Genomic DNA, 14,800 nt, shown 5'->3' with positions numbered 1-14,800 from the left:
CTTCATTGTATGTAGTGTAATTATATGTTTGATTTGATTCTCTATCTGTATCTGCATGTTCAACCAGAAATCTTTCTCCATAAAAACCTAATTTCAGGTCATTTTCTTTTACTAGCCTTTGAATGTTTTTTGCATATCAGATTAGGAATGTAATTATTTTCTGGAATTTAAGCTTTGAAAACTTCTGGATAGTTTTTTTGCATGATGCATGTAGATCTTGAAGGTTTAATGAACATCTTAACATTTGTGTGTCAAGTAGGGGTGTAAGCGACTCAAGTCGGCTCGAGATCGGCTCGCTAAAAGCTTGAATTGAGCCAAGCCTAAATGGGCTCGAGTCCGAACTCGAGCTCACACTTGGCTCGTTAATAAACGTGCTCGCGCCCGAGCTTGAGTTGGCTCACGAGATGTATGTATGTATGTATGTTTATATGTATGTATGTATGTATGTATGTATGATTTTGTTTATTAAATATGTATGCAGACATATATTTATTATTACATTTAAAATTATGATAAAAGTAATCAAATAATATATATTATGTTATATATAAAATGTATAATGATAAACATATATAAAAGTAGTTATAAAAGTATATAAATGAATTACTTATACTAATAAACGAGCCGAGCTCGAGCTTGAAAATTTAACGCCTTTACCAATCATGAGTTAAGGAGTTTCTAATGAACCAAGCTTGAACTTTAGAAATAAAGCTCTAAACGACACGAGATCGAGCTCTCTTAAACTCAAACGAACCGAGCTTGGGCTCGGCTCGGCCCGGCCCGGATCGTTTACACCCCTAGTGTTAAGGTGTATCTTGATTGGATTGCAGCAGGTTGTAGTTTGTGTGTGTGTGTGTGTGTGTGTGTGTGTGTGTGGGTGTCTCTTATATTCTAGTTGTGACTCATTTCAGATTACCTCATTGTGTATAGAATACTGATTGTTAATGGTGGCTTTAATTTGAATCCATTTTCAATTTGGCCAACTTTTGCACAACAGAGTTAGGATAGTATGCAATTGGTTTGTGTTCAAGGATAGTTTGCTTTGGTTTGTGGTCACTGTAATGAGTTTGTTTCTAAGGATAAATCTGTAACACTTGTTAATTCTTTATTGCTTGTTTTAGGTACCTTTTTGTGTGAAAATTATGGCAGACAAGGGACAAGGAAATAAGGTGTTTGTTAAAGATGTTATCGAGCCACTAACATTCAGTCATGGCACTCATACTGCTATCGGTCAGCTCTCTCGAGAGAAAGATCTTAGAACTCCAAAACTTTTAAAAGAAAAAGGCTATACACTTGGTGGCGTATTAGGCAAGGGATCTTTTGCTAAAGTCTACAAGTGTACTGAAAATGAGACCGGGCAAGTATTTGGTTGTAAGATAACACGAAAGATTGGTAAATTGGATGAAGATATCGAGATGGCAAACACGGAGTTGGAGATTATGAAGGGGTTGCCGGTGCATCCTAACCTTGTGGCTTGGAAGGACGGGTTTAATGACGAACGTACGATTGTGATACTCATGGAGTTATGTGAGGGAGGAACATTATTTGATCAAATGAAAAACAAGGTTTCGCCCACCGAAGAATTCCATTCCTGCCCCCAATTTTGTGATGTGATAAAGAAGGTTCCGTTTACGGAAGGCGAGGCAGCAACTGTGATAAGACATATAATTGAAGCTATCAAGGTACGTAAAAGTTCTATACTTATATCACCACTTATTTAGTTAATGCAGTTGCCCTTTTCTAATTGTAGTTTCAAAAAGTAGTATCATAATACGATAGTTAAGTGACCAATCTTGCAATAGTTTAAACATACAGAATCAGGGAAAGAAAGGAAGAGCTTACTGAAGTTAATAATTCACAGAATATAACTGAGATCAAGTTTGAGCACAATGTATTCTCACATGAGTGAAAGAGTTCAACCTAAAATAGACATTGTCTTGGCAAATGATTCAAATCAAGATACTCGGGATCGGCTCGTAAATAGCTCAAATCGAGCCGAGCCTAAACGAGCTCAAGCCCGATTCACATGTCGAGCTCGGAGCCGACACATGAGCGTAAACGAGCTTCTTATTTATATATATATTTATTATTAATATAAAATTATCATAAAAAAATAAATAAGTAATATATTGTTAGAATATTACCGTAATTTTGAGAATATTGGATATGAAGAAAGAAAGAAGTAAATATATGAGAATGTTTTCTGGGGATAATCTTTCGTTTACATCATAGTATTATTTATACTACACAAAAGTAAAAATTACCGACAAACTCAAATTATTGGATTTACTTTGAGTGTTCATGTGTCTATATATTTGACAAATGTGTAAAAGGTGGCATGCAACTTGCAAGATCGTCGGTGGTTGGTTTCACAACACTCCCCCTTGGATGACACCTTTCAAAACTTCGGGATATTGAATTACTGCCTCATTAAAAACCTTGCTAAAGGAAAACCCAATGGGAAAAAACTTTAGCTAAGGGAAAAAGAGTGCAGTATATAGCTCCCCCTCAAATTGCAGGTCGTTACATTGTTCGTACATGGCGCATGCCAATATCATGAACATGTTTCCTGAATGTTGCTGTGGGAAGTGCTTTTGTGAAAAGATCAGCTGAGTTGTTGCTGGACTGGACATATCTCATTTCAACCTGATTGTCTTTAATAAGGTCTCGAGTATACTCAAAGTATCTTGGTGGTATATGCTTTGTTCTGTCACTTTTGATATATCCTTCCTTCATTTGCGAGACACAAGCTGCATTATCTTCATAGATAGGAGTTGGAATTCGATCTTTCTCTAGTCCACAAGAAATCAATATGTGTCGTGACATAGATCTTAACCATACACATTCTCTTGAAGCTTCATGCAATGCAATGACTTCAGCATGATTTGAAGATGTTGCAATGAGTGTTTGTTTCTGAGAACGCCATGAAATCGCAGTTCCTCCATTCTTAAATACATATCCAGTTTGAGATTTTGCTTTATGGGGATCAGATAAATAACCTGCATCTGCATAACCAACTAACCCTTCTTTTGAATCGTTAGGATAAAATAAACCTAAATCAACAGTTCCTTTTAAATACCGAAAAATATGTTTAATGTCATTCCAATGTCTTTTAGTAGGGGATGAACTGAATCTTGCCAATAAATTAACTGCAAAAGAAATGTCAGGTCTTGTACAGTTAGTAAGATACATAAGTGCTCCAATTGCACTGAGGTATGGTACTTCGGGACCAAGAATCTCTTCATTATCTTCGCAAGGACGAAATGAATCATTGTCAACATTGAGTGATCTAATAACCATCGGTGTGCTTAAAGGATTTGCTTTGTCCATATTGAAACGTTTTAAGAGTTTCTCAGTATAAGTTGACTGATGCACAAGTATCCCATTATGCATATGCTCAATTTGTAAACCAAGACAATATTTGGTTTTTCCAAGATCTTTCATTTCGAATTCTTTCTTTAAAAGAGCAATTGCTTCATTAATTTCTTTTTGTGTCCCAATTAAATTTAGATCGTCAACATACACAGCTATGATCACATATCCTGATGTTGTCTTCTTGATGAAGACACATGGACAAATAAGATTATTTGTGTATCCTTTGCTTATCAAATAATCACTCAAACGATTGTACCACATCCTTCCAGATTGTTTCAGTCCATACAAGGATCTTTGTAATTTGATGGAATACATTTCCTTAGGCTTTGAGCTTATTGCATCGGGGAGTTTAAATCCTTCGGGAATTTTCATATAGATGTCACTATCTAGTGATCCATACAAGTAAGCTGTGACAACATCCATAAGACGCATCTCTAACTTTTTAGAGACTGCTAAGCTGATTAAATATCTAAACGTAATAGCATCCATGACAGGAGAATACGTTTCTTCATAGTCAATTCCTGGCCTCTGAGAAAAACCTTGAGCTACAAGTCTTGCTTTATATCTTGTAACTTCATTTTTCTCATTTCGTTTTCTCACAAAAACCCATTTATATCCTACAGGTTTCATTGACTTTGGTGTAATGACAATAGGTCCAAAAACCTTTCGATTGTTTAGTGAGTTTAATTCAGCTTGCATAGCATCTTTCCATTTGTTCCAATCTTGTCGATTTTTACAATCATCTACAGATTTTGGTTCAGGGTCATCATTTTCTTCCATGATATCGCTTGCCACAGAATAAGAAAATATATCATCAATATTTTCCATTTCATCTCGATCCCACATTATATGTGATTTACCATAGTTTATTGACAATTCTTTATTGGAATCATTTATTTCTTCCTGAGGAAATGTTATATCATTTATTCTTTCCTGAGGGAAGGTTTTGTCAATCATTCCTTCCTTAGGGTCAGTATCCTTCTCAGAACCCTTTCTTTTTCGAGGATTTTTATCCTTTGAACCGATTGGCCTTCCACGTTTTAAACGTTTTTGAGATTCATGAGGCACATTATTATGGTTTTGCTTGCTTGGAATCTCAACTCGAGCTGGAGCATTAGCAGCTGGTATATGAGATTTAGTGACCCTGTTTATATCTGTAAATGCATCAGGTAACTGATTTGCAATTTCTTGTAGATGTATTATTTTTTGAACCTCTGTCTCACTTTGTTTTGATCTTGGGTCTAGGTGTAACAATGATGGCACACACCATGATATATCTCTTTCTTGCTTTTTCATTTCTCCCCCTAATGCTGGGAACATTGTCTCGTTAAAATGACAATCAGCAAAACGTGCTGTAAATACATCACCTGTTAAAGGTTCAAGGTATCTTATGATGGAAGATGTTTCATATCCAACATATATTCCCAACCTTCTTTGGGGACCCATTTTTGTGCGTTGTGGTGGTGCAATAGGAACATACACAGCACAACCAAAAATTCTAAGATGAGAGATATTTGGCTCATTTCCAGAAACAAGTTGTGTGGGAGAGTATTTATGATTTGCACTTGGTCTCATGCGGATTAATGATCCAGCATGCATAATTGCATGACCCCAAATAGAAACAGGGAGTTTTGTCCTCATTATTAATGGTCTAGCTATTAGCTGAAGGCGTTTGATCAACGACTCGGCTAAGCCATTTTGTGTGTGTACATGAGCAACAGGGTGTTCTACAACAATTCCCACAGACATGTAATAATCATCAAAAGCATGTGATGTAAATTCTCCCGCATTATCAAGCCTTACTCTTTTAATGGTATAATCCGGAAAATGTGCACGTAATTTGATAATTTGAGCAAGAAATTTTGCAAAAGCAACATTACGAGTCGATAATAAAGAGATATTAGACCATCTGCTGGATGCGTCTATTAAGACCATGAAGTATCTAAATGGTCCACATGGTGGATGAATTGGTCCACATATGTCACCTTGAATTCTTTCAAGAAACATTGGTGTTTCTTTATCGACTTTTAATGGCGAAGGCCTTGTAATTAATTTTCCAAGAGAACAAGATGTACATTGAGGCATTTTATCTATTTTATGGATCTTTTGACCTTTCAGTGGATGCCCATGTGTATTTTCAATGATCCTTTTCATCATTGTGGATCCTGGATGGCCTAATCTGTCATGCCATAAGTTTATGATACCAGAATCGCAACAATTTTCTTTGACTGCCATATGTGCTTGAGGCACATTTATATATGTATAATGCAAACCAGAATGGAGCATTGGCAATTTTTCCAATATTTGATCTTTGCTTATGATATGCAAATATTTTTCATTACTAACAGTCCTTGACTGAGTATCATATCCATTATGATATATGTTTCTGAAACTCAACAAATTTCTTGTTGATTTTGGGGAAAATAAAGCATTTTCTATTTTGAGCTTTGTACCATTTGGTAATGCTAAATTAGCTTTTCCCACTCCTTCTATCAAGTTTGTAGGACCTGATATTGTATTGATGATCCCTTTTGTTGGTTTCAGTTCATAAAAATATTTTTTAGATCTAAGTATAGTATGCGTGGCTCCACTATCCGCTATACATATATCTTCTTCATTTGTTTGATCTTGTGCTCCGGTGATTTTCATTTTAAATCTTGAAAAATATTAAGAGAAAAAAATAAGTGTATAACGAAGACATATGATATTTTAATAAGAACTTTAATTGAAACATAAGTAGTACATGGAAGAGAAACTACATAATTAAAGATAATGAGAACACACTTAATAATTGCATCTAATTATAGTAGTCAAGCAACTTTGTTTCAAAGTTCCATCCCAAAGTCTTCAATGCTCAGCTCAGCATTGATATTATTAAAGTTATCAACATGGTTCACTTCTTTCTCTTTTCCTTTTAGAGAGGCTTGGTACAGTTCACACAGATGTGGAGCTGTGCGACAAGCCTTTGCCCAGTGATTTGTACTTCCACATCTAAACATGAAGTGCCATTGTTTTCGGACCTACCAGCTTCATTCCATTTATTTTGGTGGTTGGAATTGGTATTGTGTGGGACATGATAATTATTGGCTCTATGGTTACGACCACGACCACGGCCACGACCACGACCGTAAGAGTTATTGTTCCATTTGAATGGATGCTTACGATCATTAAAATGCCTTTTGTCAAAACGACCACGTCCACGTCCACGGCCTCGTTCTCGACTTTGTTCCCATTTATGATCAGAATTTTTATGAGAACTTTTGTGAGCAACATGTGCTTCTGGTATTGCTAATGAACCCGTGGGACGAGATTGATGATTTTTCATCAATAATTCATTATTTTTCTCGGCTACAAGGAGTAATGCATTTAGATCAGAGTATCTCTTAAAATTCTGCAAACGATAATGTGTTTGCAAGTTTATATTTGATGCATGAAACGTGGAGAAAGTTTTCTCTAACTTTTCTTCCTCTGTTACGGGATACCCACAAAATTCTAGCTTTGAACAAATTCGGTATAAAGCAGAGGTGTAATCATTTACCCTCTTAAAATTTTGGAACCTAAGACTGTTCCATTCATCTCTAGAAGTAGGAAGTGAAACTTCCTTTAGATGACCGAATCTGCTTTTCAAATCTTCCCATATCATATATGGGTTATCATAATTAAAATACTCATGCTGTAGCAATTCATCAATATGTTTATGGATGAAAACATCAGCTCTTGCTTTATCCTGGTTAGAGCAATCATTGTATTCTTGGATTGCGTCTAACACATCCATAGATTTTAAATGTCTTTTGACATTTGCTGTCCAATACATATAATTTTCTCCAGAAATGTTGAGTGCTGGGAATTCGAGTTTTGCTATATTTGACATTTTGTTGCTAAACATAATAGAGCAAATAATAAGATAAATATTAGAATCCATATATATCAATCAACAATGAGATACAATACATTGGTAGAGCTATAAACATATAAAAGAAAAAGAACATGCCGAACTCTTCAGATGGGAGATTAAAAATTAGAATGAGAAGTAGTATAAGCATTATAGTGACCAACATCAAAACCGGGTGAATCGTTTAGAGAATTTTATCTTGGATAAATTTAATAAGAAGAATGTTTGTTGTAAATGAAATGGGGTTAATGATTGGTTATTTATAGTGGAAGTTTATAACCCATTTATAACGGTTATATTACCGTTTATAACGGTAATATTACCGTTTGTGTGTGTGTGTGTATATAATATATAATATTAATTATTTTAAAGTAAGATAATAACTAAGATATTAAATACAGTTTATTTTATAAAATATATATAATTAGTATGCACAATAATAAGAATAGAATTGTTAGTGTAAATAAATCTAACTTCTAAATGAGATATTAGTGTGCATATATAAATAAAAGTTAGAATAGTTATCAAATTTTAATAACAATGTTTATACACATTATTGCTATTACACAGTATATTAGTTAGTATATGTATATGCATAGATATATATCTAATGTACATAATTAAAGAAGTGTTTATGATGCTTATGTAGATACCTTTGTGTCTATTACCTTTCTTGGTTAGGATATAAGCGGTTCGTGCTGATAACGTGTTAGAATATTACCGTAATTTTGAGAATATTGGATATGAAGAAAGAAAGAAGTAAATATATGAGAATGTTTTCTGGGGATAATCTTTCGTTTACATCATAGTATTATTTATACTACACAAAAGTAAAAATTACCGACAAACTCAAATTATTGGATTTACTTTGAGTGTTCATGTGTCTATATATTTGACAAATGTGTAAAAGGTGGCATGCAACTTGCAAGATCGTCGGTGGTTGGTTTCACAACATATATATATATATATATATATATAATGTAAAATTATAAATATATATATAACATTAATTATTAAAATATATAAATAAAATAATTGAATAATAAACAAGTCGAGGCTCGAGCTTGAAAATTTTCCCACGAGCCGAGCTCGAGCTCTAGTAATAAAACTCTAAACGAGCCGATCTCGAGCACTCTTAAACTAAAACGAGCCGGCTGAGCTCGTTTACACCCCTAGATCAATATGAAAATGACATTTTGCATCAAGAGATGAGTGTTAAAGTTGAAGGGATTAATTAGAGAATATAAGCAACAAGAAATCAGTTATTATACTACTAGCTGATGTAAGAGATATTGATCCAGATTTAATGAAGGAATCAGTTCATGTACTTGTTTTTAATTGATTGATTAGGCATGTCATGAAAACGGTGTCATGCGCCTTGATGTGAAGCCTGATAATATAGTGTTAACGGATGTGGGGGAGAACACAACTTACAAACTGATTGACTTTGGATTATCTCTCAAGTTCACAGGTACATTTAACCCCGAATAAGGGGCGAATACATAATTTTTTGGCAGGGGGGGTAAAATATGACTCGGTCAAAATATCGATCAATCAAAAAATGGGCCAGGCTAAAAAAACAAACAATAAGGAAAAAACAAAAAAAAAATCATATAAACAATCAGAATTAACATAAACACTCAATTCTGTAAATAAACTAATAGAATATAAAATTTAGCTTAAATAAAATGGTAATTTAGCCTAAATAAAGGATGGTATGTTATTTGATGTGTAGTATTTATATATTTGATACGAACATTCAAACTTAGGTCAAAAAATCAACCGTCAACCTATTGGCATCACCTCCTATACTGCTCCAGAAATCACAAAAGGAGAATGTGGTAAGGAAGCTGACATCTGGAGTGCGGGTGCCATATTATATGAGTTGCTGTCCGGCATTCCTCCATTTTCTAGCCGTGAGATTTTAATTAACTATTTAAAAATTAATCCTGTGATAAACTAATATATTTAATATATTTGTTATTGTGTTAATTTATAATGCATGCAGCATCATAAATTGACCTTTCAAACCTCATCTGTCGTGGGACTCTAAAAAGGATTAACAATGCATCAGAGGATGCGGTGGATCTTATTAACAAAATGCTTGACCGAAAGACAGTCTCGACTCACTGCTGAAGAGGTGTTAGGTATACATATTGCTTATATTTAAAATGGTTTATCAGTTAATTTATGCAGCCCATCCTTGGTTTATGAAGAACTGAATGGCCATGAAAAGTGAAGACATTAATGAGATCATTGTTTGCTGTGACTTTTACTATGTGCATTTACTTTTAACTTTCTTTGATTTGGTCATGTGACTTGGTACTTGTCTGATATAATAAGTGCAAGACTTGGTATATTTGTTGGACAGGGTATTTGATCATGGTAAACCTACAGATTTGTTTTTGAAATATCAATGTTCTATTTGTTGCTTCCACTTACATACATTTTCTTGGTCTCAACCGCATAGTGGTCATTTATTTGTACATAATTTTCAACTTAACAGTAGGTGATAGATAAAACAGATGCAGTTTCTCATATTGTGAGAAGAGTCTTTCATATTGTGAGCATTTATGAGCTAGTTGAGATTGTTGCCATTCAAAAAAAAGTTTACTAAAACTAGAATTTATTCAAGTTTATATACGAGTTCAAGCAAAAATTTGGAGCTCAATTAGTAAATGAGTCCAAAAGTAATAAACTTTATAATTTTCAACTTAATATGATTAATAAATGAGTCATGTTTAGGTTGATTTGTTTAATAAAATGGATCATGTTAAACCTAATATGTTTAAACCATTTAATTAAAGAGGTTGGCCTAACAACCCGTTTAATTAAACATGTTAACCGCCGACAAATGTGTTAAGCATGTTTTTGACAATGTTGATTCCTAAAATCTACCCAACCATAATTAGGGTTAATATTTTTTACAAGTATAAAAATATAGATTGTAGATTGTTATAATAGAAAGTTAAAACTTTTAAAAGTGAGAGAGTGGTGGTTGTAATGGCTTCCAAAAGTGGCCCCTAGCCTAGTTTGCATCCAAAGCTCCCAACCACAAGTGGTCATAGTTTTGGGTTACCAATGGAATTGACACAAAGCCAAATCCTGCTCCCATTGCTACTTGCACTCATCCCAAATTCCAAAACAAACCCCATGAATAGAAAAGCCAATCAATCACACAACAATTAACAATATCAAAAGATACAAGATAGAAAAAGAAATGAATGATTTGGACTTGTCCTCATTTGGCCAATCATTTCCTTTACCAAATTCTCATGTTTATTTCACCATTTTTTGGTCTAATTTGCAATGGCCACGTACGCCTAACTTAAGCATAAACATAAAACTTCTCTTCTTTCATATTTTTATGTTTTAAACTTTAAAAAGATGTGAAAAATTTTATAATAGACGGCTCTAGTTTTACTTCTAAAAATTCTTTCCTTATATAACTTTGTCAAAAGTGAAGGTGACAGATTTATTCTTAAATCATCCACGGGTATCATACCATTCGATTATCAACTTACATAAAAAACAATGTACACTAGAGAAAATAATATTAAAAAATCAAATAGCATATTACCATGTGGTTGAGTATTAGACCTTAACATTCCAAAATAAACCCCATGAAGATGAATAGAAAAGCTAATCAATCACACAACACTAGAACAATATCAAAAGATTCAAGCTAGAAAAAGAAATAAATGATTTTGACTTTCATTTGGCCAATCTTTTCTTTACCCAAATTCTCATGTATCTTTTTCCATGTTTTTTGGTCTAATTTTTAATGGACATATGATACATCTAACTAGCATAACATACAACTTTTTTTTTCATATTTTTATGCTTAAAATATTTTATTTTTTTTTCTAATTGATTTAACTAGATTCTTATAGACTCAAGCTACTACATGATGTGAAGAAAGAAATTATGAGCTTTTGACCCGAAAATTCCGCTTCAAAAAGAATAACGACTCCATAATGACTTATTTCAAAACTCGTATCGTCATAGAATTTTGTCCAAAACAAAGGAATAGATTATACCGTAAAACATCCATGACTTTTATCGTCATAAAATTGTCAAAAACGAAGAGATAAATTATCTCTTAAAACATTCATGGCTATCTTGCATGGGATTTTCAACTTTCATCTCACGTTGTTATCACATTTTACCATGTGATTTGAGAATTAAACAATGAATGAATTAAATGATCATGGATTTACAAGGTTTATACAAGGTTTACAAAGTGATCAAGACACATTCATGATAACCTAAAGATCATTTGTTCAATACGAAGAAAGTAACAAAGTTTGTTACTAAAGAAAACGACTAAATACATACAAAATCATGCATCTTGTTTATAACCTAAAGTTTGGGGATATTAAACACTATCATAACAAAAATACATTCCAAAATAAAGAAAATCATCATTGAGAACAAATGACACTAAAGAAAAGAGGCATAAAGTGAAGCTTTACAGTTAATAGTTAAAAACCAAACACACATTTATATACTTGTGCTACATCCATAATTCATAATATATAAGAACAATAATACTAATAGTAATTAATATAAGTAACATTACAAGGGTTTCAACTTTCAACAACAATAAAACATACATGAATGCCTTCTTCCCTTCAAAGCATCCACATCCATGGTCTTCTGAAGTTAGCAATGATCACATCACTTCATTTGATCAAATTCACTAGAAACTCTTGCGAACAAACCGATAACCCGTGTAAAATTACCATTATACCCCTACAAGGACATACACCTCCTTTCATACATCCAATCTAAAGTTGGTTTTGATCAAGTTCACAATGGATTCTGCATTCCTGCTAAGAATAGTTTTCAAACCCCTAACCACCCAATAAAATTACCATTTTACCCTTGAAAGACACAAAGAAAGTGCACAAAAGTCACATAAAAAGCAAGGAAACTAGTAATAAGATAGTAAATATGTCAAAAGCTTTGTGTTAGATATACTTATATAGTTGAAAAGGTTAATATTCGGGTCGAGCCGGGTCAGGTCATCTGTTAACAAAGCTTTTGATCTCATCCATAAACGTGTAGAAATGTTCGTTATTCGGCAAGAAATAGAACCCGATTGTGGCCTTCTTCAAGAACAATAACTTCACTTCTTGCCCTGCAGTCTCCAACCCTTGAACATACTTCAATTGCCAATCTTGAACCAAATCGAACCCCGCAACAACGACTAAACTTTTCGGGAACTTAACCCCTTTTAGGTCGACCCCACGAGGTCCGAATATGTTGCACGCGGGATGATCCCGATCCTCCCCTTCGGGCAAAAAAGCCCGCCAATACCAATCCCGATCTTGAACCCGAACAAAATACTTCCCGTCTAACTCGGTTTCCGACTCGGTTCTTTCTTCCCCACCAAACAATGGGTGCAACAATATGTTCCCGAGCACCTCGACACCGGACTCTGCCGCCCGGAACGCCACGTGGTGGGCTATGTTACCGCCCGAGCTGTCACCGGCTAAATAAACATGGACTTTCGAGCTCGGGTTCTCACCGCTTAAAAGCCATGATCTTGAATGAACCCATTTTAGGGTTTCCCATCCGTCTTCATAAGCACACGGGTACCGGTGCTCAGGTGAGCGGCGGTAGTTCACCGACACCACCACCCCTTTGATTAGGGCGGTGAGACGGCGGCAAAACGTGTCGTAAATCGCACTATTGGCCGACGAATGCGTGAAGCTTCCGCCGTGGAAGAATATTATCACTGGGACGATTTCGGTCGTGCTTAGCGGGTTTTCGAGGTCCAAGATTCCGGTTGCGGGGAGACGATCTGGTTCGGGATGTTCGGTTTCGGGCGGGGTGCATCGGTAAACTCGGTTGAGGAGACCGGTAGAGCGGTTGATGATGACATCGAAGGAGTAAACGCCGTCCACCGGAACGGTGTTGGGGGGGACTTTTCGGTCAAGAAACTCGGCTAATTCACGGTTGAAAGTGCCGTCCGGTCGCCGGAGCATGTTGTAAGCTAACTTGAAGTTGGAAATCAAGATCCATGTGTGCAAAGGAACAACTTTCTGTAATCAAGAAAAAAACAAAAATAAAATAAAAAATTTGTAAAATTCAAGAAATGTTTCAGAAGAAGATTAACATCTGTCCACACCAGATTGATCAAAATCTAATGGATAATCATAAAACACACAGAATTTAATGACCACAAATTAAAAAACCCAAATCAAATCTTGATCAAGAACCCCCTTAAATCAACATAAATTTTACCCCCAAATCAAACACTGTACACACCAGATTGGTCAAAAACAAAAGGGTAATCATAAAAACAGAGACTTTAATAACCACAAATAATTGTTTTAAAACCCCCAAATTATTACCCCCTAAATCCTGATCAAGAACCCTAAAAATATCATAAATTTTACCCCAAATCAAACAATATCTACACAAGATTGATCAAAACCAAATAATTTAGCCCCAAATCTTGATCAAGAACCCTAGAAAGTAGAAACATCAATAACTATACCCCCAAATCAAACAAAAGGAACCCCAGAAACAAAATCAAGCAGATTTACCAAATCAATCGAATAATTAACTATTTTGGGAACAACATGACAAAAACAAAAGAAGAAGAAGAAGAAGAAGATAAGAACAGAGCATAGCAGAGCAGAGTAGACAGATGAGTAATATTACCTTGGCTTCATTAGCGTTGATTTGATTACTGCCAGCCATGGATGATGAAGCTTTCAAGATTCAAAGAAAAGGTCAAAAACTTTTGAAGATTATTATTAAGATCTTGAAGCAATGGAGTGTTTGACCACACAGAACTGATCTTTCATTTCTGGTTTTTCTGAAACAAGATGAGACACTTGTCTGACGTAAATAAAGGCAAAAACAGAGGAGAGAAATAATAATATTAATAATAATAATAATAATAATAATAATCGTCTATAGAGAGAGAGAGAGAGAGAGAGAGAGAGAGAGAGAGAAAGTTTGCAGTGTGTGTGTGAGAGAGAAGATGAAGAAGAGTCAATCGGAGACGAGAGAGACGACAAAGCAAGAGGCCGAAATACTGTTTCAAATGGGGCCCACCTACACACACCTAACACTTAAATGGTTAATAATAATATTAATAACTCTTTTTTTTCTCTTTTTTTTTGGTTGTAATTTCAACCAAGCTGTTTTTCTTGGTTTAGGCATAAATGGAAAACGAATTTAATTTTTGACACGATGTAAGTTGGGATGTTTTGACTTGTGTATTCGCATTTTTGTCTAGTGGTTTATTACTATTTACTAAGGGAAGATATGTCACTAGTGTGAAGTTATATCTTGCGTTGCATTATGTTAGTCCATATAACATCTGAAAAGACTTTAACTATATATTTTAATGGTCTTCTCATGAGCATATTGTATCTCAGATTACTTTGTATCTGAAGAAACACTAAGTGAACCCACCGGCAGATTATAGATAATCTGGGGGTTAAGTAATGTTTCCCACGAATGAGGTCCAGCAGAGAAGGTTGTTCTTCAGGGGACCTGCAAAACAGACAC

General features: G+C 34.6%; 2 protein-coding genes across 2 annotated transcripts; one reads left to right on the top strand and one right to left on the bottom strand.

Moving 5' to 3' along the window:
- The first annotated feature begins 1,142 nt into the window (after nt 1-1,142).
- On the top strand, nt 1,143-9,283 carry LOC143531649 (calcium-dependent protein kinase 14-like). The gene is made up of 4 exons (XM_077026901.1): nt 1,143-1,682; nt 8,618-8,738; nt 9,037-9,183; nt 9,276-9,283. The coding sequence occupies exons 1-4, from the start codon at nt 1,143-1,145 to the stop codon at nt 9,281-9,283; spliced, it is 816 nt and encodes a 271-aa protein (XP_076883016.1).
- A 2,465-nt stretch (nt 9,284-11,748) lies between these two features.
- Nucleotides 11,749-14,209, bottom strand: LOC143531685 (gibberellin receptor GID1C-like). Its single transcript, XM_077026929.1, has 2 exons — nt 13,943-14,209; nt 11,749-13,317 (listed from the first exon to the last, which is right to left on the bottom strand). The coding sequence occupies exons 1-2, from the start codon at nt 13,979-13,981 to the stop codon at nt 12,295-12,297; spliced, it is 1,062 nt and encodes a 353-aa protein (XP_076883044.1). The 5' UTR covers nt 13,982-14,209; the 3' UTR covers nt 11,749-12,294.
- Nucleotides 14,210-14,800: the final 591 nt, after the last annotated feature.

The sequence above is a fragment of the Bidens hawaiensis genome, unplaced genomic scaffold (genome assembly GCF_021521415.1).
Source record: "Bidens hawaiensis isolate Kalapana, Puna unplaced genomic scaffold, B.hawaiensis_p1.1 tig00009196_1, whole genome shotgun sequence".
In the NCBI taxonomy this organism is placed as follows: domain Eukaryota; kingdom Viridiplantae; phylum Streptophyta; class Magnoliopsida; order Asterales; family Asteraceae; genus Bidens; species Bidens hawaiensis.
Note: the sequence above shows the minus strand (reverse complement) of the source record. Positions and strands in the feature narration are given on the sequence as shown.

Coding starts and splice junctions, on each gene's coding strand:
- LOC143531649 (XM_077026901.1), top strand. CDS start 1,143: ATGGCAGACAAGGGACAAGGAAATAAGGTGTTTGTTAAAGATGTTATC. Junction 1,683..8,617: donor ATATAATTGAAGCTATCAAG/GTACGTAAAAGT, acceptor TTGATTGATTAG/GCATGTCATGAAAACGGTGT. Junction 8,739..9,036: donor ATTATCTCTCAAGTTCACAG/GTACATTTAACC, acceptor ATTCAAACTTAG/GTCAAAAAATCAACCGTCAA.
- LOC143531685 (XM_077026929.1), bottom strand. CDS start 13,981: ATGGCTGGCAGTAATCAAATCAACGCTAATGAAGCCAAG. Junction 13,318..13,942: donor TCAACGCTAATGAAGCCAAG/GTAATATTACTC, acceptor TCTTGATTACAG/AAAGTTGTTCCTTTGCACAC.